The 23,903-nt window shown below is 33.5% G+C and overlaps 1 protein-coding gene across 1 annotated transcript in view; it reads right to left on the bottom strand.

Moving 5' to 3' along the window:
* SPTLC2 (serine palmitoyltransferase long chain base subunit 2) overlaps positions 1 to 23,903 on the bottom strand; it is a 154,299-nt gene that overhangs the window by 85,526 nt on the left and 44,870 nt on the right. Inside the window, exons 3-5 of the mRNA XM_051977509.1 lie at positions 14,927 to 15,081; positions 13,683 to 13,831; positions 10,159 to 10,283 (exon numbers count right to left, since the gene is read on the bottom strand). Coding sequence (XP_051833469.1) covers positions 10,159 to 10,283; positions 13,683 to 13,831; positions 14,927 to 15,081 — 429 coding nt within the window. The remainder of the gene's footprint in view (positions 1 to 10,158; positions 10,284 to 13,682; positions 13,832 to 14,926; positions 15,082 to 23,903) is intronic.

The following is a 23,903-nucleotide window of genomic DNA, read 5'->3' as shown; positions in this document are numbered from 1 at the left end:
AAAATAGTCAGTAAATATAGCAATCTAGTGTTTGACAGACCAAAAGCCCCAGCTTTTGGGATAAGAATTCACTATTTGACAAAAACTGCTGCAAAAATTGTAAACTAGTATGGCAGAAACTAAGCACTGACCCACACTTAACACGTATACCAAAATAAGATCAAAAATGGGTTCGTGATCTAGGCATAAATCAGGAGTACATAGGATAGTTTACTTCTCAGACCTGTAGAGGAGGAAGAAATTTGTGACCAAAGAAGAACTGGAGATCATTACTGATCACAAAATAGATCATTTTGATTATATCGAGTTACAAAGTTTTTGTACAAACAAAACTAATGCAGACAAAATTAGAAGGGAAGCAATAAACTGGGAAAACATCCTTCTAGTTAAAAGTTCTGATAAAGGTCTCCTTTCCAAAATACATAGAGAATTGACTCAAATGTATAAGAACTGACTCAAATCAAGCCATTCTCCAATTGATAAATGGTCAAAGAATAGAAACAGACAATTTTCAGATGAAGAAATTGAAACTATTTCTAGTCATATGAAAAGGTGCTTCAAATCACTGTTGATCAGAGAAATGCAAATTAAGACAACTCTGAGATACCACTACATACTTCTCAGATTGGCTAAGATGACAAGAAAAGATAATGATGAGTGTTGGAGGGGATGTGGGAAAACTGGGACATTAATACATTGTTGGTGGAATTGTGAATGGATCCAGCCATTCTGGAGAGCAGAACTATGCTCTCCAGCAGAACTGGAGAGAGAGAACTATGCTCAAAAAGTTATCAAACTGTGTATACACCTTTGATCCAGCAGTGTTACTACTGGGCTTATATCCCAAAGAGATCATAAAGGAGGGAATGGGATCCACATGTGCAAAAATGTTTGTGGCAGCCCTTTCTGTAGTGGCAAGAAACTGGAAACTGAATGGATGCCCATCAATTGAAGAATGGCTGAATAAGTTGTGGTATATGAATGCTATGGAATATTATTATTCTGTAAGAAACAAACAACTGGATGATTTCAGAGAAGCCTGGAGAGACTTACATGAACTGATGCTAAGTGAAATGAACAGAACCAGGAGATCAAGAAGACTATATGAGGATCAATTCTGAAGGACATGGCTCTCTTCAATAATGAGATGATTCAAACCAGTTCCAATTGTTCAGTGATGAAGAGAGCCATCTACACTCAGAGAGAGAATCATGGGAACTGAGTGTGAACCATAACATAGCACTTTCACGCTTTCTGTTGTTTGCTTGCATTTTTGTTTTCCTTCTCAGGTTTTGTTTTTCCTTTCTAGATCCGATTTTTCTTGTGCAGCAAGAAAACTGTATAAATATGTATACATATATTGGATTTAACATATTTAACAAACATTGCATTACCTTCCATCAAGGGGAGGGGATGGGGAGAAGGAGGAGAAAATTTGGAAAAGAAGGTTTTGTAAGGTTCAATGCTGAAAAAATTATCCATGCATATGTTTTGTAAATAAAAAGATATAATAAAAAAGTTTTAATTTTTTTTTTTTTTTTAAGAAAATACTATGCTTTGATCTACATTCAATCTACATAGTTCTCTCTCTGGATGCTGATAGCATTTTTCATCACGAGTCTATTAGCTGCTTTAAATCATCTCTTTGTTGAAAAGAGCCAAGTCCATCACAGTTGATCATCACATAATTTTATTACTGTATACAATGTTCTCTTGGTTCTGCTCATTTCACTTAGCATCAGTTCATGTAAGTCTTTCCAGGCTTTTTAGACTGCTCATAATTTCTTACAAGAACAATAATATTCCAATATTTTCTTTTCTTTTTCTTTTTCTTTTTATTTTGCTGAGGCAATTGGGGGTAAGTGACTTGCCCAGGGTCACACAGCCAGGAAGTGTTAAGTGTCTGAGACTAGATTTAAACTCAGGTCCTCCTGACTTCAGGACTGGTGCTCTATCCACTGCACTACCTAGCTACTCCTCCATTACTTTCATATACCATAACTTATTCAGCCATTCCCCAATTGAAAACATCTATGCAATTTCCAATTCCTTTTCTGTTATAAAAAAGGCTACAAACATTTTTTGCATATGTGGGTTCTTTTCCCTCTTTTATGATCTCTTTGAAATCCAGATCCAATAGTCTTTTCCCTCTTTCAACTGCCTAGGTATATCATAAGAATATTGTTTCAGTACTTCTTCAAACAGTCTGACTTGATTCAAATCAGAATTCAAGAAATGTCAACTCTCCAATTTATATTAAGTAACTCCAATAAATGGGAAAAAAAAAAAAAAAGCTACCTACTTCTTCTACTTCAAGAAGGGTTATATTTATAGTCTTCTGATCCCATTAAGTTTTTAATCCAATCACTTATGGGACCTGGTATGTTCCTGGAATATATTTTTACCTTAAAATTACTTAATTTTTCCTTTTGCCTGCTTTAATTTTTTTTTCCCTCAAAAGAGTATTAAGAGGGGACAGCTAGGTGATACAGTGGATAGAGCAGCAGGCCTGAAGTCAGGGACAATCTGAGTTCAAATCTGGCCTCAGACACATAATACTTCTAGCTGTGTGACCTTGGGCAAATCACTTAACCCCAATTGCCTCAGCCCAAAAAAAAAAAAAAAAGTATTTAGGGTACTTTTCCAGACTAAAAATCAAGTAACCTCTGAAACAGTTCACATTCATTTAAAGGATTATTCATGCAGCAAAATGTTACAACAAGGTTAACTGGATTTCAACAGATGGGATCATGATATATGAATCAAGCAGACTCATGTTTACAAGTGACTCTTTCGGCATGTTTTACTAGAAAAGCAAGGTCAGTGAGTTATCTAAAAGGTGTGTGACCAGGAAAGCTAACCACACCTCAGCATAACTTAAAACAGAAGAATCAACTGTAAGTTCTATTAGACTAATAATTTCTTATGGTCTGCAATGTGCACCCTCCTTTAATGCTTTGTTGCTTTTTGCCTAGGTTGATGTCTGATTAAGAATTTAATTTTTCAAATAAATGCTTATTTAATCAAAAAAAAAAAAAAGAATTTTATTTTTTTTACTTACCTGAACTTAAACTTCCCCAGGTTCTTAGCAATATAAAATTTGCCCCTGAAAAGCCAGAACTGGTTCTCACAAATGAAATCCCTTCACTCTGTCCCACCCCACCCTGACAGTGTTTCTTCTTTCTAGGGTCAGCATCATGGGACAGCAGGATTTGGAATTAGAAGAGCTAGGTCCAAGTACTGACTCTGATAATTAAGATATGTGAAGATAGGAAAATGTTTCTTTATCTAGGCCTGTTTCTTCAACTTATAGATGAAGATAACTTTTATGCTTCCTAATAATACACTAGGATTTTTATACCACAATCTCTATACTAGGTTCTTCATGGGATTGCTATAAGAAAGCACTTTGTAAACCTTGGAAGTTTTAATATAAATTAATTTTCTCCTCTTTTTCATCCTGCTACCAGATAACACCAGAGCATCTGGAGGGAATTTCAATGTTTTCTTTGACTCTCTGAACTTGATGCTAGCAAGCTAATTTAACAACCTTCAATTTAAATGATACAAGGTTAAAGAAACAATTTGCTAAGGAATTATTGGGGGGAAGGGAGAACATAAAACTATCTATTTTAGGAAAGTTAAGATAGTTGAAATTCAAAAGTAAAGTAAATGCTTTGGTATGTCTATGACCTTCTTTTTCTAGAATCTGGTTCTTATCTCATTCTAAGAGTACCTACTTACTAGTCACTAAATTGGCTTATCCTTTATGTGAAGCCCAGATTGTTTCCCTTTAACTAAAATTGCAGCCTAAACCAAGCCCATCTACATAGCTGTTTTATAACCCTGAAAACCAAACTTTTTGTCCAATTCTCAGAAGTAAATATTTTTCTACTTCTGATATCAAAACTGGTATACCCTTTTTGAACTCCCAGTTTCTGAGAGGCCTTAACTGCAGATTCAGTGAACATACTGGTAAACCTCTCCAGTCTACCTTTAACTTTGCCTACTTCTTCATGGTCTTGATGTAACAAATCATTTGTAGAATTCACCCCCACCCAATCTTATGAATATATATATCCAAAGTCCTACCTTACAGTTTTTATAATACCATAAAACCATAATGACAATGTACAGTTTTTATGATAAGGAAGAGAAGAATTTGTCTTACACATTTAAGTTTTCCTTCTCTCTTCTAATTAGGATCATAAATTTAAAGAAGGAAAGAACTTTAAAGGTCTTCTAATCCAAATACCTCATTTTACAGATGAGGAAACTGAGACCCAGAACTTAAATGATTTGCCCAAAGTCACATAGCTAGTCTCTAAAGTGGTATTCAAACTCCAGGTCCAATGACTTCAAAGTCAAATCCAACATGTTACATATAGTGCCTCTTGGTTCCTTCAATTCCTTGTCATGCCTTTTATCACTTTATATGTATTTATCTGGTCTAATAAAACTCTTGCTACATGATAAAAACAAACTCATGTCTCTAGAGTCAGATTAAGATATGAAACTAATCCTTTATTCTGGAAAAGTACTGGAAAATGTTTTGAAAATTGAGGAAAATGGAACAGCTAGGTGGCACAGTGGATATCATATCAGCCCCAGGGTCAAGACCAACTAAATTCACATTTGTTAGACAGTTGACACTAGCTGTGTGAACATGCTCAAGTCACTTAACCCTGATTGCCATGTGTGTTTGTATGTGTGTGTGTTGGGGAAAGTAATATTTCCTCACAAAGAAAAGCAAGAATTCAGCAGACTTTAAAAATTAAAAAAATAGCAATTCAAAATGGAAGGGACAATTAAGAAGATCTAATCCAAATCCCTCATTTTGTAGATAAGGAAACTAAGTTCCTAAGAAGATGACTGACTTGTTTAAGGTCATATAACTAGTTAGAGGAAAAATTGGGCTAGATCCAAGTCAATGTGCTTCTACCATACCACACAACCTTGATTTTTCAGCTAAGCTATGCACAATAGCTAGATATTTCAGAAATCTAAAATTTAAAATTTGCCACTCCTTACACTTAAACTTTTCCCAAGTGATCTTTGTTGTTGAAAAGATAAGGGAAAGGATAAGAATTGAACAAAATAAGAACTAAGTTAACAAAAGTAAAATTTTTTTTCTTACTTTGGAACTGAACTATTAAAAAGCTACTCCAAATAACTAATAAGAAAAATGAAATCAAAACAAATCCAGGGGTGCAGCTAGATGGCTCAGTGGATAGAGCACTGGCTTTGAAGTCAGAGAGCACGAGCCTCTCAGAGGCTTACTGGCAAGTCACATTAACACTGATTGCCCTCTCTGCCTCCCCCCCCCCCCCAAAAAAAAAAAAGAAAGAAAAAGAAACCCACCTCTGAAATTTCATTTCATATCCAGCATATCTGAATATGACAAGATATATCTGGACAACCAAAAACAATGACAATAGGAAATGTTAGAGGGACTGCAGAAAGACAGCCACACCAGATTAATGTTGATCAAACTATATATGTCCAATCATTCTGGAAAGCAATTTAGGGGAGGAAGAGAAAGAGATAGAGGACAAAGGCAGAAAAGTAAGAGAAGGAAAGGGAAGGAAGGAGGAAGAAAGAGAAAGAAAATATTCATCATGATAATCAAAAAAGCAATTTTTCTGATAATAAAGAATTGGTAGTAAATAAGACATCTATCAATTGGAGAATAATTCAATCTGAATGAAACAGCAAGATATAAAGAGGGGAAATGTCCTTTTCCTTTCTTTAGGATTTCTCCTTTGAACCATTTCAAATCAATTTCCTAAGCATCACAAATTAAATCATACATATATTTCTTCTATTTTTATATTTGGTCAGGTTCTCTTATGCTTTTCTTTCTTTCTTTTTTTTTTTTTTGCTGAGGCAACTGGAGTTAAGTGACTTGCCCAAGGTCACACAGCCAGGAAGTGTTAAGTGTTTGAGGCCAGATTTGAACTCAGGTCCTTCTGACTTGAGGGCTAGTGCTCTATCCATTTCGCCACCTAGCTGCCCCTATTATGCCCCTATGTCACTTTTAAGTGCCAATGATATTTCATGATACACTGGGTACTGAGATATCAATGTCAACACTTCCATATCACTGATAAAAACAAGAGTATAAAAATGTCAGAAAATTTATTTTATTTCATGTAAGTTGTCTAATTTCATCTAAAAATGCTTTCAGAATGGTCTCATTAGCTCTTTAAAAATTGTTTTTTAAATATAAATTAAAAATGTAACAACCTTTTAAACATATTTCCATTTTTGTCATGTTGTGAAGGAAAAATCAGAACAAAGTGGAAAACCATAAGAAAAAAAAAAAATCAAACAAAAATAAAGGTGAAAATAGCATGCTTCAATCCACATTCAGATTCCACAGTTCTCTCTCTGGAAGCAGATGGTATTATCCATCTTAAGACTACTGAAATTGTCTTGAATAACTGCACTGGTTGTTTTATTTACAAGATATATGCATGGATAATTTTTCAGCACTGATCTTTGCAAAACTTTCTGTTCCAACTTTTTCCCTCTTTACCCCTACTCCTTCCCCAGATGGCAGGTTGACCAATACATGTTAAATATGTTAAAGTATATGTTAAATACAATATATGTATACATGTCCAGACAGTGATTTTGCTGCACAAGAAGAATCAGATTTTGAAATAAGGTAAAATTCACTTGAGAAGAAAATAAAAAATGCAAGCAGACAAAAACAGAGGAATTAGAAATGCTATGCAGTGATTCACACTCATTTCCTAGAGTTCTTTCACTGGGTGTAGCTGATTCTCTTCATTATTGAGCAATTGGAACTGATTTGGTTCATCTTATTACTGAAGAGGGCCATGTTCATCAGAATTGATCCTCATATAGTATTGTTGTTGAAGTATATAATGATCTCCTACCTTGCTCATTTCACTCAGCATCAGTTCATATAAGTCTCTGCAGGCCTTCCTGAAATCCTCCTGCTGGTCATTTCTTACAGAACAATAATATTCCAAAACATTCATATACCACAATTTATTCAGCCATTCTCCAATTGAGGAGCGTCCATTCAATGTCCAGTTTCTGGCCACTACAAATAGGGCTGCCACAAATATTTTTGCACATACAGGTCCCTTTCCCTTCTTTAGTATCCCTTTGGGCTATAAGCTCAGGAGAGACTGCTGGGTCAAAGGGCACGCACAGTTTGATAGCTTTTTGAGCATAGTTCCAAATTACTCTCCAGAATGGTTGGATGTATTCACAGCTCCATCAACACTGCATCAGTGTCCCAGTTTTTCCACATCCCCTCCAACATTCCGCATTATCTTTCCCTGTCATTCTAGCCAATCTGACAGGTGTGTAGTAGTATCTCAGAGTTGTCTTAATTTGCATTTCTTTGATTAATAATGACTTGGAGCATCTTTTCATATGGCTAGAAATAGTTTCAATTTCTTCATCCAAAAATTGTCTGTTCGTATCCTTTGACCGTTTAACAGTTGGAGAATGGCTTGATTTCTTATAAATTAGAGTCAATTCTCTATATATTTTTAAAATGAGGCCTTTATCAGAATCTTTGACTGTAAAAATGGAATAACTGCACTGTTGCCTATATCCCAAATAAGTATAAAGCCTGATGACAGCATAATACCATCTTAAGCCATTAAAATGATAACTAGAGCTTTCTTTTATATTCCACTCCTCTTCCAGGGTCATATACTTAATTTTTTTTTCCTAAATAACTTCTTTTAATTCCACTAAATACAATAGATATAGAAAATAGCTCTACTGTGCAGCATTTTTTTTAGTTTTTAGAATACTGTACAAGAGAGTTCAATTAACTATATTTTCTAGTATTTGTTACTATCATTCTGTCATGCACATATTTTTTAAACAAGTCACAAAGAACTAAAAATATATGATTAAGTAAGTTTAAAAGAATCTCATTAGATTCCTTATAAAATTTCTCTATTTAGAATCATAAGACTTTAAAGTTGAGAAGAGGAACAGCTAGATGGTACAGTGGATAGAAAACCAGCCCTCGAGTCAGGTGGACCTTAGTCACATAACACTTATTAGCTGTGTGACCCTGGGTATGTCGCTTAACCCCAAATGCCTTGCAAATAAATGAATAAATAAATAAATGGGTAAATGAATGAATGGATAAATGAATTATTAAATAAATAAATAAATAGTGCTGGGGGTAATCTATACCAAAATCCTCATTTTGCAGAGGCTCAAAGTCTCATCATTACCAGTGATATTGTTTCTTAAGGCTAGAGCCACTTTTTGCAGTAGCAAAGAATTGGAAACACAACAAATGCAGGAGAATGGCTACATAAATGAAGATACATGAGTATAATAGAATACACTAGACAACTGTTAAGAAATGACTTAAGAATTCACAGAGATTTATCATGAAGATTTACATGAAGTTGTATAAAGAAAAATTATTGTTTTCCTATTTGTTCTGCTAAACATAATCATGACAATGGAAAGATAACTACCACAAAAACAGAGAAACAAAAATGCACACTGTCAATAATCATAAAGTTTGGCCAAAGAAAAGGTGAGAAAATGGACTTCCTTCATTACAAAAGTGGCAAACTATTTATGTGGAATGTTACATGCATTATTAAATGAGTATGTTGGTTGTTTTGTTATCCTAAACTGTTTGTTTCCCCATCTTTCTTTTCTTTTCTTTCTTTTTTAAAATACTTTGTTACAAGGGATGATTCTCTAGGGCACAGCAGGGGGAGGGATAGATTGGGAAATGAAAATGATATTAAAATAAACTTTAAAAAATAAGTAGAAAAGACAGGTTTTGAATCCAGGTCTATCACCTCCAAAATCAATTTATTGTCCATTACACTATTTCCTGAGCATACAATGGATATTGACACATGTATTATACAAATATTCCTCTTTGGTATTGAGCAATGAAACCTAATACCCCATAAAATTATATTTCTTGTTGAGTACCACCACCATAGTCAACTCATTTAATCACAGAATGAGAGGATCCTAAGATTTAGATCCGAAAAGGATCTCTGAGGCCAGAAAGTCCAAATCTCTCATTTTATAACGGAGGAAACTATGGAACAGAGAGAGGTTTAATGACTTTGATATTACACAATTTAGCAAGCTAGATTTGGACTTGATCTTCCTTATTTCAAGTCTGAGACTCTATCCACTGATTTATTATGCTGCCTCTGCATACAACTCTGAGAAAAACAAATCATCTTTTCATTTATTTGCAAAGTCTTTATGTCTACTAATTTTATTTATAGTAAGAATAATTCAGTTCCTTCATGTCAACTCAGTCACTGGACAAAAAATATATTAGATATAGTCATTTAAATTGGTGTTTGTAGACTAACTAAGCCCTATTAGCCTCCTTTTTATAGTAAGCTGTACTCCAATGTTCCCTGTTTATTTTTGTCCATATCACATATGACCTGAATGAAAAATAAATTTTTTTAATGGGAGCAACATTCTAGTAACAAACTCCATAATTAGTTAGATTGATCTAAAAACAGCAGACATATTCTCTTGTCACAAAAGTTCATACACATACATATTACCCTGACTGATAATACTTGCTAGAGCTTGCTGGCACAACAAAGCCCAATGTTATCACAATGCAATGATAAAGACAAAAGAATAGAACTTCTGGGGCAGCTAGGTAGTGCAGTGAATAGAGCAACACTGAAGTTAGAAGGATCTGAGTTCAAATCTGACCTCAGACACTTAACACTTCCTAGCTGTGTGACCCTGAGCAAGTCACTTAACCCCAATTGCCTCAGGAGGAAAAAAAAAAAGAATTGAACTTTTGTCATTAATCTTTTACATAAGATGAAAAGTCCCTCAAATTATTTTTTTGTTAGAAGTCTAACTTTACTAAAATAAACTTTTTTTTTTTTTGCAAAAAAAGAAAGCTAATGATAGATAAAATTTAAAATCTTAAGTTAATTAAAGAATCACAGGTTTACTTAAAATAACTTCATTTGCCATGGAGTATGCTTATCTGAAATCTGGCAATCACTGAACATAGGATTGAATCACAACCAAAACAAAATTGAGTGAAAATTAGAACTGATCCTGTTTAATCTTAACTTTTCAGTAAAATCAAAGGGAAAATGATCATGACTAATAATTAATTAGTTACTGTCTTACCTTGCCAACAATAGCAGGGATATTCATCGAGTTGGTTGCAAAACCCATTCCATATGCCATGGCTGCTTCTACTCCCAAAAATCTGGCTACTAACTTCTCTAGCTCTTCATGCTTATCCAGGTTTCCTATAAACAGAATGAATACTAACTTCAAAAACTCAAACTTTCCAAATTTAAAAATTACTTCTTGTTTAAATCCAAGTAGAGTATAACTATAGACTAAGAATTAAAAAGTATTTAGAGTTATGTGTAATTATATCTTATTTTTAAAAGCATAGCAATTAAATATTCATAATTTGAAAGATAAATTAGTACTATGTTGGCACATAATCAGCATCTAACTGCTTATTGACCAACCTATGTAGCTTGATATCTGCTACCTCTGGCTCTTAAGTAATGGTCCTTCCACACGTTAGGACAAAAAGTTGTATGAGTTGAACATCTTAATGTAAAATTGTTCTTTTTTAATAGTACTAGCCAGAAAATCCAAAGAACTTTAGGATACCTTCCTCTCCTCCGAAAAGGCCATACAAGGTGCAAGAGAAATACAACATGCCTGACCTCTTGGCTCAGTTTGCTTTTCATTGCAATCTACTTTAGTGAAGGAATTAAGCATTTTCTCTATGTAAATACTTGTTTACCCAGTTATGATTTTGCAACTAGCATTAACAGGCCTAATATGATCCTATAGAATATAATAATCTAATATTTTAATATGTAAAACAGATGTCAAAACTTGTGCCATTAACCAAAAGAGTCACAGGAGGCTGAATTTACAGGAGAAAAAAGTTGTCAGTGGCACTAGTCAATCTGGTAAGATTAAAGTAAATTTTGTAATTCAAATATGATTTTTATAAGCTTAATGATACTATAAAAACAAAGAACGATAAAGCTTTAACATTAATAACAACCAATTCAGACACATTTTTCTTTCATTCTGTCTCTGAAATAAAATCTAAATTTGGTCTTTTTTTTTTTAATTTTTATTTAATAATTACTTTATATTGACAGAATCCATGCAGGGTAATTTTTTTACAAGATTATCCCTTGCACTCGTTTCTGTTCCGATTTTTCCCCTCCTTCTCTCCCTCCACCCCCTCCCCTAGATAGCAAGCAGTTTTATATATATTAGATATGTTGCAGTATATCCTAGATACAATATATGTTTGCAGAACCGAACAGTTCTCTTGTTGCTCAGGGAGAATTGGATTCAGAAGGTAAAAATAACCCGGGAAGAAAAACAAAAATACAGATAGTTCACGTTCGTTTCCCAGTGTTCTTTCTTTGGGTGTAGCTGCTTCTGTCCATCATTTATCAACTGAAACTCAGGTCTCTTTGTCAAAGAAATCCACTTCCATCAAAATATGTCCTCATACAATATCGTTGTCGAAGTGTATAATGATCTCCTGGTTCTGCTCATCTCACTTAGCATCAGTTCATGTAAGTCTCGCCAGTCCTCTCTGTATTCATCCTGCTGGTCATTTCTTACAGAACAATAATATTCCATAACATTCATATACCACAATTTACCCAGCCATTCTCCAATTGATGGGCATCCATTCATTTTCCAGTTTCTAGCCACTACAAACAAGGCTGTCACAAACATTTTGGCACATACAGGTCCCTTTCCCTTCTTTAGTATTTCTTTGGGATATAAGCCCAATAGAAACACTGCTGGATCAAAGGGTATGCACAATTTGATAACTTTTTGGGCATAATTCCAGATTGTTCTCCAGAACGGTTGGATTCGTTCACAATTCCACCAACAATGCATTAGTGTCCCAGTTTTCCTGCATCCCCTTCAACATTCATCATTATTTTTTCCTGCCATCTTAGCCAATCTGACAGGTGTGTAGTGGTATCTCAGAGTTGTCTTAATTTGCATTTCTCTGATCAATAATGATTTGGAACACTCTTTCATATGAGTGGTAATAGTTTCAATTTCATCCTCTGAAAATTGTTTGTTCATATCCTTTGACCAAATATTTATCAATTAGAGAATGGCTTGATTTCTTATAAATTTGAGTCAGTTCTCTATATATTTTGGAAATGAGGCCTTTATCAGAACCTTTAACTGTGAAGATGTTTTCCCAGTTTGTTGCTTCCCTTCTAATCTTGTTTGCATTAGTATTATTTGTACAAAGGCTTTTTAATTTGATGTAATCAAAATTTTCTATTTTGTGATCAGTGATGGTCTCTAGTTCATCTTTGGTCACAAATTTCTTTCTCCTCTACAAGTCTGAGAGATAAACTATCCTATGTTCCTCTAATTTATTTATAATCTCATTCTTTATGTCTAGGTCATGGACCCATTTTGATCTTATCTTGGCATAGGGTGTTAAGTGTGGGTCCATGCCTAATTTCTGCCATACTAATTTCCAATTATCCCAGCAGTTTTTATCAAATAATGAATTCTTATCCCAGAAGTTAGGGTCTTTGGGTTTGTCAAACACTAGATTGCTATAGTTGACTATTCTGTCTTGTGAACCTAATTTATTCCACTGATCAACTAATCTATTTCTTAGCCAATACCAAATGGTTTTGGTGACTGCTGCTTTATAATATAATTTTAGATCAGGTACAGCTAGGCCACCTTCATTTGATTTTTTTTTTTCATTAATTCCCTTGAGATTCTCGACTTTTTATTGTTCCATATGAATTTTGTTGTTATTTTTTCTAGATCATTAAAATATTTTCTTGGAAGTCTGATTGGTATAGCACTAAATAAATAGATTAGTTTAGGGAGTATTGTCATCATTATTATGTTCGCTCGGCCTATCCAAGAGCACTTAATATTTTTCCAATTATTTAAGTCTGACTTTATTTGTGTGGAGACTTTTTTATAATTTTGCTCATATAATTCCTGACTTTCCTTTGGTAGATAGATTCCCAAATATTTTATGGTATCAACAGTTATTCTGAATGGAATTTCTCTTTGTATCTCTTGCTGTTGGGTTTTGTTGGTGCTAAATTTGGTCTTTTAAAAATCCATCATACAAAACTATCTTTTCTATCATGACAGAGCTTTCTTATATTCAAAATAACTAGTTATCATTTATTAAAGACTTAGTAAGTTAATCATTTAATAAGGATACTTAGAATGGAATCACTAAGTCTGCTAAGTTTCATAATCAAGATTTTGTTAATTTTATGACTTATGATCATTTAGTCCAATTACCTTTATTTTACAAAGGATACAAATGAGTTCCAGAGGAATTAAATAACTTACCCAATGTCATGAAGGAAAAAAGGTAATGTTAAATATTACTTTACAGAGCCTAGTACATAATAGATATTTAATAAAAAAATGTTTGGCCTTCTGATTCCAAACCCAGTGCTCCTTCCACCAAATTATGCCTGTCATTATCTGGTGTGAACAATGGTTGAAACTTCATATGATGAACTATTTGATTTTAATGTTTTGATTATGTTAAGTTTATACCTATAATTTTGAGAATTAGTTCTTTAACTAATAAAAATTCAGAAACTTCAGTTTTTCAAATGAAATCCTGGAATTGAGCTTACCTATTTCCTGCCTAGTGCTACAAACTCCAGCTCCATACTCCTCCAGGATTTTGGCTGCTGCTTCTTTGCACGTCCCAGTGTTTTTTGCAAATCCAAGATAGTTGTAGGAACCCATGTTGATAACATCTTTAATTACATTTCCTGTATACCTGTGTTTTAATAGTACATGATCAATAAAAGCCATAAGTCAAAAGAAAAAAAGAAAAATTAAAAATAAATATACCAATGGAATAAAAAAATGCTAGCGACTGCAGTAAATACAAGTATAATCTTAAGTATAACCTTACAATTGTATATAATGGAAAGTAAAATACTTTCAGGAACTAATTAACCACGGTAAGAATTTAGAATTGGGCCTATTTATCTTGGATAAGTGGCTATGGTAGTTCAAGTAATAGAGTTGATGTTGTGTGGAAAAAGGATGTTTTGATCTGTTTGTCATCAGAGAAAAGAATTAGGAACAATGGACAGAAACTGCACAAAAGATGTAGATCCATATGAGGAAAACCACATTAACTATTAGAGATAACTTAATATGGATCTTCTTCTCTCAGTAAATAATGAATTTCTTATCCCTCTGTGTCTTCAAGCAATAGCTATAGGACTAATTTTCACTAATGTCATATGTGGATTGAATTGGACTCGTGAAATTCTTTTCAACTCTATGATTCTATGAGTCTGACAGAGTTTTTGCTAATCGAATGTTAAAACCACAAGAAAAAGAAAAAAACATACAGCACATAGTCTGTAAATAATTTGACATTTTTCCATGTATCATGCAAATGTTAAAGCACTTGTTAAAATAATTTATGAATAACATTTTTCAGATTTTCCCCCTCCTCTTTTGGGGGAAGAAGTAACATTTACTTATTATAACCCTTTAAAAAGTTTAAAAAAAAAGTCAGAGATTTGATTGTAATAAGGAGCATAAGGTTGGTTTTGTTTTAAGGCCAAATTTAATCACCCCAAAGCAACACAACACATATGTTACATTAGTGGCTAGGTTTTTAATGCCAACAAAGTTAAATGTAACAGAAATATAAAATATCAAAAAAGAACATTAGACACTCAACAATTTTAATCTGATTTTCAATGAAACCTATAGGTTTCTGGTGGGAAGTAAGCTTACCAAGGGGGGGGAAAAAAACTTTCATTCAATTCATTATTGAATGTCTCCAAAATTAAGTCTATTTTGTTTCTTACTAGAGTTATCATCTGGGAAAATAACCATAATACACACTTACTTAAATGACCAATTATAATCATGGGAATGTCTTTCCATGATGTCCACCTTGGCTCCAGGCACACTACAGATTGGTCGGTTCCAGTTGTCTCTAATCCGCATGTAGAGGTTTCTTGTGTAGAAGTTTTCAAAGTCCTGATACAATGAGACAAAATCCTGGACAACAAACAATAAAACACAGAAAAACCATGATACTCAGTTAGAATTCACATTTTAGTCAGCAATCGATGCCAAAAAAAGTTAAATACTATAACTTTGGGAAGTTCAAGCCCTATAGTTTCAAACAGTTTCCTAAAATTCACAAAATCAAACTCATAATATTTCGATCACAACAGATCTTAAAGAAACCTAAAATGTAACAGAAATTTAAAGGGAGTAATTAATAAATGTAAAAGGAAATGAAAACTCTTGAAATGTTGATATTCTGAAACTGCATAGGATCCATGACATCACAAATGTAGTCACAGTCTTAATCCATGAAAACTATAATCCTAACTATGACTTTTCTTCCTATGCAATTCTTAGCCTCTTTCCATAAATCCTCCAAAGGGCAACTTTATAATATATTCACAAGAATCCTTCCTCCCTTAAGATATTTTAATATTGGTATCCACAATAATCTTTCCTCCCTTCAGATATTTTAATATTGGATTACTTGCTGTCTAGGGGAGGAGATGGAAGAGGAGAGGGAGAAAAATTTGGAACACAACATTTTACAAAGGTGAATGTTGAAAATTTTCTTTACATGTATTTTGAAAATAAAAAGATTTAAAAAAAGATATAGAATCACTCTCCAAAAAAGATTTTTTTCTGGATAAAATGTAATGCTGTCTACCTACTATTCCTGATTTTCCTTAATGATGTCTTTTTTTTTTCTTCTTTTTTTAAAATGATATCTTTTAAAGCGGTTTCCCCTAGTTTAAAAAAAAAAAATCACTTAATTAAGAAGACATTGGGAAAGATTTCCTGTCTTTTTTAAGTTACTAGATGTGAAATAATGGAATATCTACTTCTACTGATCTAAGAAAAAAGTAGACAGCCAACTTAATTATTTGAATTTTTTTCATTTATTATTATGTATCCATAGCACATGAAGATTACACATATATATGCATACCGCTACCTATAGATATGTCTCAAGGATAGGGACTACGACTAATTTCACTGCTATAGGGAATTTCTGGGTAAAGAAATTCTCTCTATCAATGCAAATCATTCCCATCTCTAACTTCTTAGTGAAGCGAATTAATTTTTTTAATTGTTAATTGTTCATTTTAATTGTTAATATTAATTTGTGATATTCCCTTTTCTCTTCATAAGGCCATTTCTTCTGTTAGCTTAAAGAGAAACCCTCCTGGGACATTCTACTTGAGGAATGTCATTTACTCCCAGATCCCAAGACTTCTATCTGAGCAGGGACCCTTACTATTGTATATCTTAGAAACAAAAGAGCAGGGACTCTCATTTTTGTTTTTCCTATAAACAAAAGCTAGCCTTCAGTAACAGAAGGGTCTATCTATAGTTTAGTTTTATTAGTAAAGAAATCTTAACCTTGCAACTCCATGCTCAAACCTTTGACCAATGGATTCCTTAATTTTTATAGGAGCCAGAGGCAGTTGAGTAATTCTCTGGACAAATTATGCCCTTCTCTTTCTAATATCAACTTTGCTCCTCTGGGAGTAGGGCTGTCATCATGATGAGAAATGTGTTCAGGGGCAAGCAGAATGAAGTATCCTCTCTCTACAATATGATTTAAAAGGTAATGAGAATGTCCCTGACCAAAATGGTGTCCCCAGCCAGATACAATGATTCTTCTTTTTGTTGTTTAAACATACTGTTTCAGTTCCTTTCTAAACTTTAGGGACATTCTTTATTAGAATAGGATTTCTTAAACTTTCTTCACTTGCAGCCTCTTTTCACCTGAGAAATGTTTATGTAACTTTAGATGTATGGGTAATTAAAATATCTTTTGCTGATAAAATATAATAAAGAAATTTAAAACAATTCTTTGATATACATATAATTTTACCATTTATTAAAGACGAAAGCACACTTGTATATTAATGAGAGATGTGCTTGTTTATTTTTATGTAAGGATTACATCTTGGTAGAATATTTAATATAGCAAGACACAGAGTATTCAGAAACTTTTTACTGTTGCCAAAACTTCATATTCAGTTATATAACCCTATCTATACAAGATCACAACCTACAGTTTAGGAAGCTTTATATTAGAGAACAAATTTTATAAGCAGACAATCCAACTATTAGGAGTCACACTTAACTACTACTCCCTGACTGTTGTAATTCATAGTTATATTTCTAAGACAGTAGCAATAGTTACGATTCTCAGTTTATGGATTAGAAATAGAAAAATAAAATGTTTTGTCAAAAGTCACAAGAATCCAGAGGCACAGTTAATAAAAAAACTGGGTTCCTTTTAACGTGGCTGTGTTCTCAGCATGGATTCTAATAAGAACCTTCACCTTCAGTTCTGATTCAAAAGATTCTATTCCTTTCAAAGAACACAGCTTAAAATAACCTGTACATCTTATCAAATGAGGTTTCATTTTGACAAGCTAGCTTTTGAAGTCACTAACAATTACTGTTCTGACCTTGAGATGAAGATGACCTTGCTCAAAATTCTGTCAGTCTACAACAAAAAGATTTATAATTCTATCCTTGATATTCTGTCCTTATATGATTATCATTTCTGATGGATATGGCTCTCTTCAACAATGAGATGAACCAAATCAGTTCCAATTGTTCAGTAATGAAGAGAACCAGCTAGATCCAGCAAAGGAACTATGGCAAATGAGTGTGGACCACAAGAAAGCAAGCATTTCTACTCTTTCTGTTATTGTCCACTTGCATTTTTGTTTTTCTTCTCAGGTTACTTTTACCTTATTTCTAAATCCAATTTTTCTTATGCAGCAAGATAACTGTATAAATACGTGGGGGGGGGGGGGGAATATATATATTTTTGCATTTAACATACACTTTAACATATTTAACATGTATTAGTCTACCTGTCATCTTGGGGAGGGGATGAGGGAAAGGAGGGAAAAAGTTGGAACAGACGGTTTTACAAGGGTCAATGCTGAACCCATACATATGTCTTATAAATAAAAAGCTATAATAAAAAAAGATAAGATAAAAAGAGGGAGACAGAAAGAGAACCACAATTAAATCACAATCAAGTAATTTCTAAAATGAAATTCATTTCAGAAAGGTAAACAAGTCAATTCCAAAGATAGCAAAGCTAGGAAGTCAAAATTTCATGTCTATGAAATAATACCACCTAGTATTTGGTCATTAAACGCTTCTCAAGTTTTTCCAAATAATTTGTAAATTAAATTGATTAAAAATTAAAGCTACCTATTCTTATACAGCCATATACAAACCCTTGAAATGGCCAATATGCAAAAAACAGATGCTAAAAAAACAGATCTTTCCCTATCACTATAAAACTGCATTCTTAATTAAAAAAAAAAAAAAGTATCCTGCTTTTTACACTCTGTCCTTCTACTTCCTTACTTATTTAGAAGTGAACAATATATACAGTTCTTCCTCAGAGGAGGAAAGGATAGGTGAAACGTATATAGTGACACAGCTTTATATCCATGTTCCTAAGAAACATATGACAGTTCATTAACTTTTCAACAAAAGAGGTATAATTTACCCCTTAATCTGTGATTGGGCGCTATTTCCCTAATATTTATTGTCCTTTTCTTTTTTACCTATTTCTGAAATATCCCCTATAGCTGTAAGGCTCTCAAACCATTTTTTCCTCCTTTTCTCCATATGCTGATACTTACACCTTGAAGGTTATGCTTAGCTTATATCATAATGGGAATCAAGGAAGTATTTGCTAAGCAGCTATTATAAAGCAAAGTAGCTTCTGCTCTCTAAGGGAGTTTGAATCCCCAACAGGAAGACAACATATACATATTGTTGTTCAATTACTTTCAGTCATGTCTGACTTTTCGTGATTCATTGTGAAGTGGTTTGCCATTTCCTTGTCGAGCTTGTTTTGCAAATGAGGAAACTAAAGCAAACAGAGTTAAGTGACTTGCCCAGGATCACACAGTTAATAAATATCGAAGACCAGATTTGAATTCAGGAAAGACTCCATGCCTAGTGCTCTTCACTGTGTCACTTAGCTACCCACATACATACAAAGACATATTAAAAATATATAAAAAGAAGACACAGGAGAAACTTGGACAAAAAGGTACTACCAACCAGGAAAACCAGGATAGGCTTCGTGCAAAAGGTAGAATTAGGGAGCATTATTATATAAAAATGCTGAAAAAAACAGGGTGGAAATAAGTTACAAGATGAGCTCTAAATGCCAATTCAACATTTTTATTTAATACCACATATTAAGAGAGGCATTGGAGTTTGAGTGGTAGAGAGACATGGACAGAACTGTGATAGCCAGAAAATCAATGATGCTATAAGGCAGTTAAATTGGACTGGGGAAAACTCTAAGGCAAAGAAACCAATAACAATATACTCCAATAATCCAGGTGAAAGGCAATGTGGACCTGAGGAAGAGTAGTAGCTATGCATAGTGACCCCATGAAAAATGTTGAGACAGAAATAATGTTTGACAACTAATTGAATACAAGGTTAGAGTGAGGAGTGAAGGATGACACCAAGTCTTTGTACTTGGGTAATTAAAAGGATTGGATACCATGAAGGGAAGTTGGAAAGAGGTGGAAATTTGGGGACAAAGAGAATGAGTTCCATTTTGGACAATTGGAGCATGACAAACCTAGTGGATCTCCAATTCAAAATGTCCAATAAGTAGTCAATGATGCAAAAACAGAACTCAGGGGATACTAGAGCTAGATATATAGAACTGAGACTATAAAGGCATGTATATTCCAAGTCCTAGAAATACAAGAACAAAAAGCAAAACAGTTTCTACCTCCAGGGAGTTTATATCCTTGACAACTGAATCTATAAGAGCTAATGAGAAGTAGAAAGATAAAGGGAAGAAGATCTAAGATACCCATAACTGGTAAGCATGAAAGGCAGAACAGTCTGGCAAAGGAACAATAAGGTACAGCTGTATCTGGTGAAGAATTGAAATCCTCTAAAAACTAACCTGAGTTAGAAGTGAAGGTTATTTCCTACAAAAGCAGTGAAATTTTATTTTCCTAAAAGACAACTTTCCATAAAAAGGTTCTAAAAAAAAAATCTAATCTAATGTTTATACTTCCAAAGTTGAGAGCTCAGCTTATTTACATAAAAATTTTGATAGGACATATTCTTTAAAAATTTGGTTTCTCAGCCTGAGTTTCAATTGATAAATGACGGACAGAAGCAGCTACACCCAAAGAAAGAACACTGGGAAACGGATGCGAACTATTTGCATTTTTGTTTTTCTTCCCGGGTTATTTATACCTTCTGAATCCAATTCTCCCTGTGCAACAAGAGAACTGTTCGGTTCTGCAAACATATATTGTATCTAGGATATACTGCAACATATCCAACATATATAGGACTGCTTGCCATCTAGGGGAGGGGGTGGAGGGAGGGAGGGGAAAAATCGGAACAGAAATGAGTGCAAGGGATAATGTTGTAAAAAAAATTACCCTGACATGGATTCTGTCAATATAAAGTAATTATTAAATAAAAATTTAAAAAAAAAATTTGGTTTCTCAGAGAGAGAGAGAGAGAGAGAGAGAGCGAGAGAGCGAGCATGTGTGTGTATGAGAAGGGCTATGGATATATGCTCAAATTACTTCTGAAATCTAAAAGTTCTTGACTAAACCTTCCTCAAGTTGTCCAGTGACAAATTTCCTTTCTCTTGACTCATCTGTTTCTTTACAATCTAAAATATCTCCAGGCTCCCGATTCTTATTTTTTTATTTCACTTCTACATAATAATAATAATTTAGAATAATAATAAAGCGACTCTGTTCCAGTTAAAGACATCAAATTCCTGAAAGGAAAGAAAAAAATGTATTATAACTTACATTCTCTTCTAAAAGGTTTCTACTATGTAGTCTGTTTCTCTATTCTCCTTCAAGAGCTTTCATCTCTCTAGAAAAAATCTTGTTTCTATCTTGAGCAGATAAGAAACCCAAAGAACAATATTTTTTTTTTTGATGAGTGACTTTCCCAGGATCATACAGTTGGTATATTATGTAAAGGACTCATTTGAACTCAGATCCTCCTGATTCCAGCACAAGTACGCTATCCACTGTAACAAACAGGTGCTCGCTCCCAGCCCCCAATAATAATATAACTTCTTCCCAGCCAAATATCGGACTTTAAGGAAACACATTTTAACTGTGATGCAATAGTACTAAAATTATTCTAATTTCTCTATCTGAGAAAGGCCCAAACATTTTGGATCAGCTGAATTCAAACGTAAGCCACCTTAAAACACAAAAATAAGCTGCTTATTAGTTACAATAATTCAATAGAACTACTGAGTTAATCTGGCTTATAAGCCAAACACAGATTTTTACCAAAGGCAATTGTAAAGGAAATCTTAAACCTTTAAATTCAAGTAGTTCCTTTTCCACGGTAGAAAGTAATCCGATAAATCTAGGAAAATCTCAGACATAAGCAAGTAGTTTCAAAATGTTCACAACTTTAGAAAATGAGCATATCCCAAGGAATTCCTACAAGAAGCAAAACTAAAAAAATCAATTATTTTATTCTAGAAAGCATAGAGCTTTCTCTATTTTATGAGTTATATAAAATGAAAATGGTTTTTTCTGTTAAAAATCTCAACAGATTATTATTTAGTAAGGAAAATTAGAGACAATTATTTGTCAATAATCAGATCACTGATCTAACAACAATTTCATGAGGGTGATATAATGATGAGATTTCCCTTCATCAATGCAAATTGTCAAATCACTTGTAACCTGTAATCTTAGAGAGACAATGAGGTGACACTGGGACACTGAGGTGAAAAGTCTTGCCCCTATGTTCATATAGCTATTATTACTAAAGGCAAGACTTCCCAGGTCTTTCTAATTCTAAGACCAACCTTGTCTTCTATTTGTCAAGCTATCTGTGGGAATTGGGAGAGGGAGGAATATATTTTAAAAGGAAGATGTTATAAAACCATAAAGATAATAATATAGGTGTTTTTTTTTTTAACTTAAAATGTGGCTCCATAGCTATATTTTACATCTAATCCCCTAATCTTCATGAAGCTTTTTTAAAGTGATGATCATAAAAAAAAAAAAAAAAATAGAAAAATCAACTTTATACAGTGCTAGATCACCACATATGTGAGTAGCAAGGTGGTATTTTCATTCCTCTGTTATGAGACTAACCTGTTTCAAAATAGCTATCACCTCTACAGTTGCTACTAACCAGTATCATCCCAAATCGGAAGTCAGAAAATGAATCCTTTAAACATGTAAAGGTGTTTAATAGAAACAGTTTCAACATACAAAGTTAAAAGTTAAGACATGCTCTAAATTACCAAGTGCATAGAAAACCTTCGATAAACTGTGGCTGATAACTCCAAAATTTTTTTTAACAATGCTTTTATTAAGTACAGTAAGATATCACAATGACTGTGTATACACTCTGTAAACAAAACTCAATTCTTTATAGGTTTAGTTCAAAGGAGAAAGAGACATAACCAAAGACATCTTAAAAGGTATAATCCGGAAAAGAGCTTCTTAGAAATGGTCTCTCCCCAGCAGATACGAGGTGGAAGGATATGAACAGGGGGTTCTTAAGGGAAGAAAATAAATCTACTATTGGGGGGGGGGGGTGGTGAGTCAGGTGGGGGAGGAGTCTAAATCATTACTAACAAAAATACAAAATGAAAGCAATTCAAGGATTTCACCTATTTAGCAAAGATGACAAAAATGGGAAATTACAGTTGTTGGAGAGTGTGAGTGAACCAACACAAAAATGCACTATTGGTGAACCTGCAAATTGGTCTAGCCATTCTAAACATTTGAAACTAAACACCAAAAATTGCAATTCTGAAATTCCATTTCACACCCATCAGTGTTAAAGATGATGAAAGGGAAATGAAAAATGCTGGAAGGGCTTTCAGAAAATAAACACATTGACATCCTGTTGGTGAACTTATAGCTCAACCCATCAAGCAACAACACTGTGTTATTAATTGTCCTGAAAGGCTCTTAAAACAGTTACCAGGAAAATCTCTGTTGGATTCATTTTGAAGGAAGTTAAGAACAAAATCCTTCCAGGAATCCTTATTCATATAATCAGATCTATTTCCTCCTATTGTACGTGAAAATTAAACAATCCAGGTTGTAGTCACATATAAGCCACCATTTCCCCCCAGTATCTTCTTTCAGAGTAATGCTGTGAAGAGAGCATTAGATTTATACTCAGAAGACTAAGGCTTAAATCCAGACAGGGATGTTTGCTGAGTAACCTCAAATATACCACTTAACTTCCCAGGACTTAACTTTAAAATTATGGGATTCAATTAGATGATTCTAAATCGTTTACCAGTTTTAAATCTTTGATTCTTACTATCCCATCTTTCCTAGTTCTGAAAAAAAATCATTTAAAATACACCATGAAAACATTAAAGTAGAGCAAGTATGTAATTGCTATCCAAAATAATTTATTCCCAAGGTTCCTTATAATTTCTATTCTCTTCAAGTTTGGACATTAGTGAACTTGAAAAAGTTGACGTCCTGCTGGGCCTAAAGCAATATATGTAGCTAAACTCCTTAGTACCTACCTATAAATAAAGCAATATCCTGGGAAGGCATAAACAGTCTAATTTATACATCTGTGCTCAATATTTGTGATTGAAATCCAGTTCTATTTAATTAAAAGGACAAAGAACTCTACCAAGAATTATGCCTAATTTGTATAAAATGTGTCAAGTTTTTCTCATTACATCTTCATTTGAGGATCTATTAACTGAAACATTCAGTGTCACTTTAATTAATTGTCCTACGTAGAGAATTAATGTATTTGGTGTAGAAGAAGGAATGGTAGAT

This window comes from Antechinus flavipes, chromosome 2, assembly GCF_016432865.1.
Source record: "Antechinus flavipes isolate AdamAnt ecotype Samford, QLD, Australia chromosome 2, AdamAnt_v2, whole genome shotgun sequence".
In the NCBI taxonomy this organism is placed as follows: Eukaryota; Metazoa; Chordata; class Mammalia; order Dasyuromorphia; family Dasyuridae; genus Antechinus; species Antechinus flavipes.
This window is presented reverse-complemented; position numbering and strand designations above follow the sequence as displayed.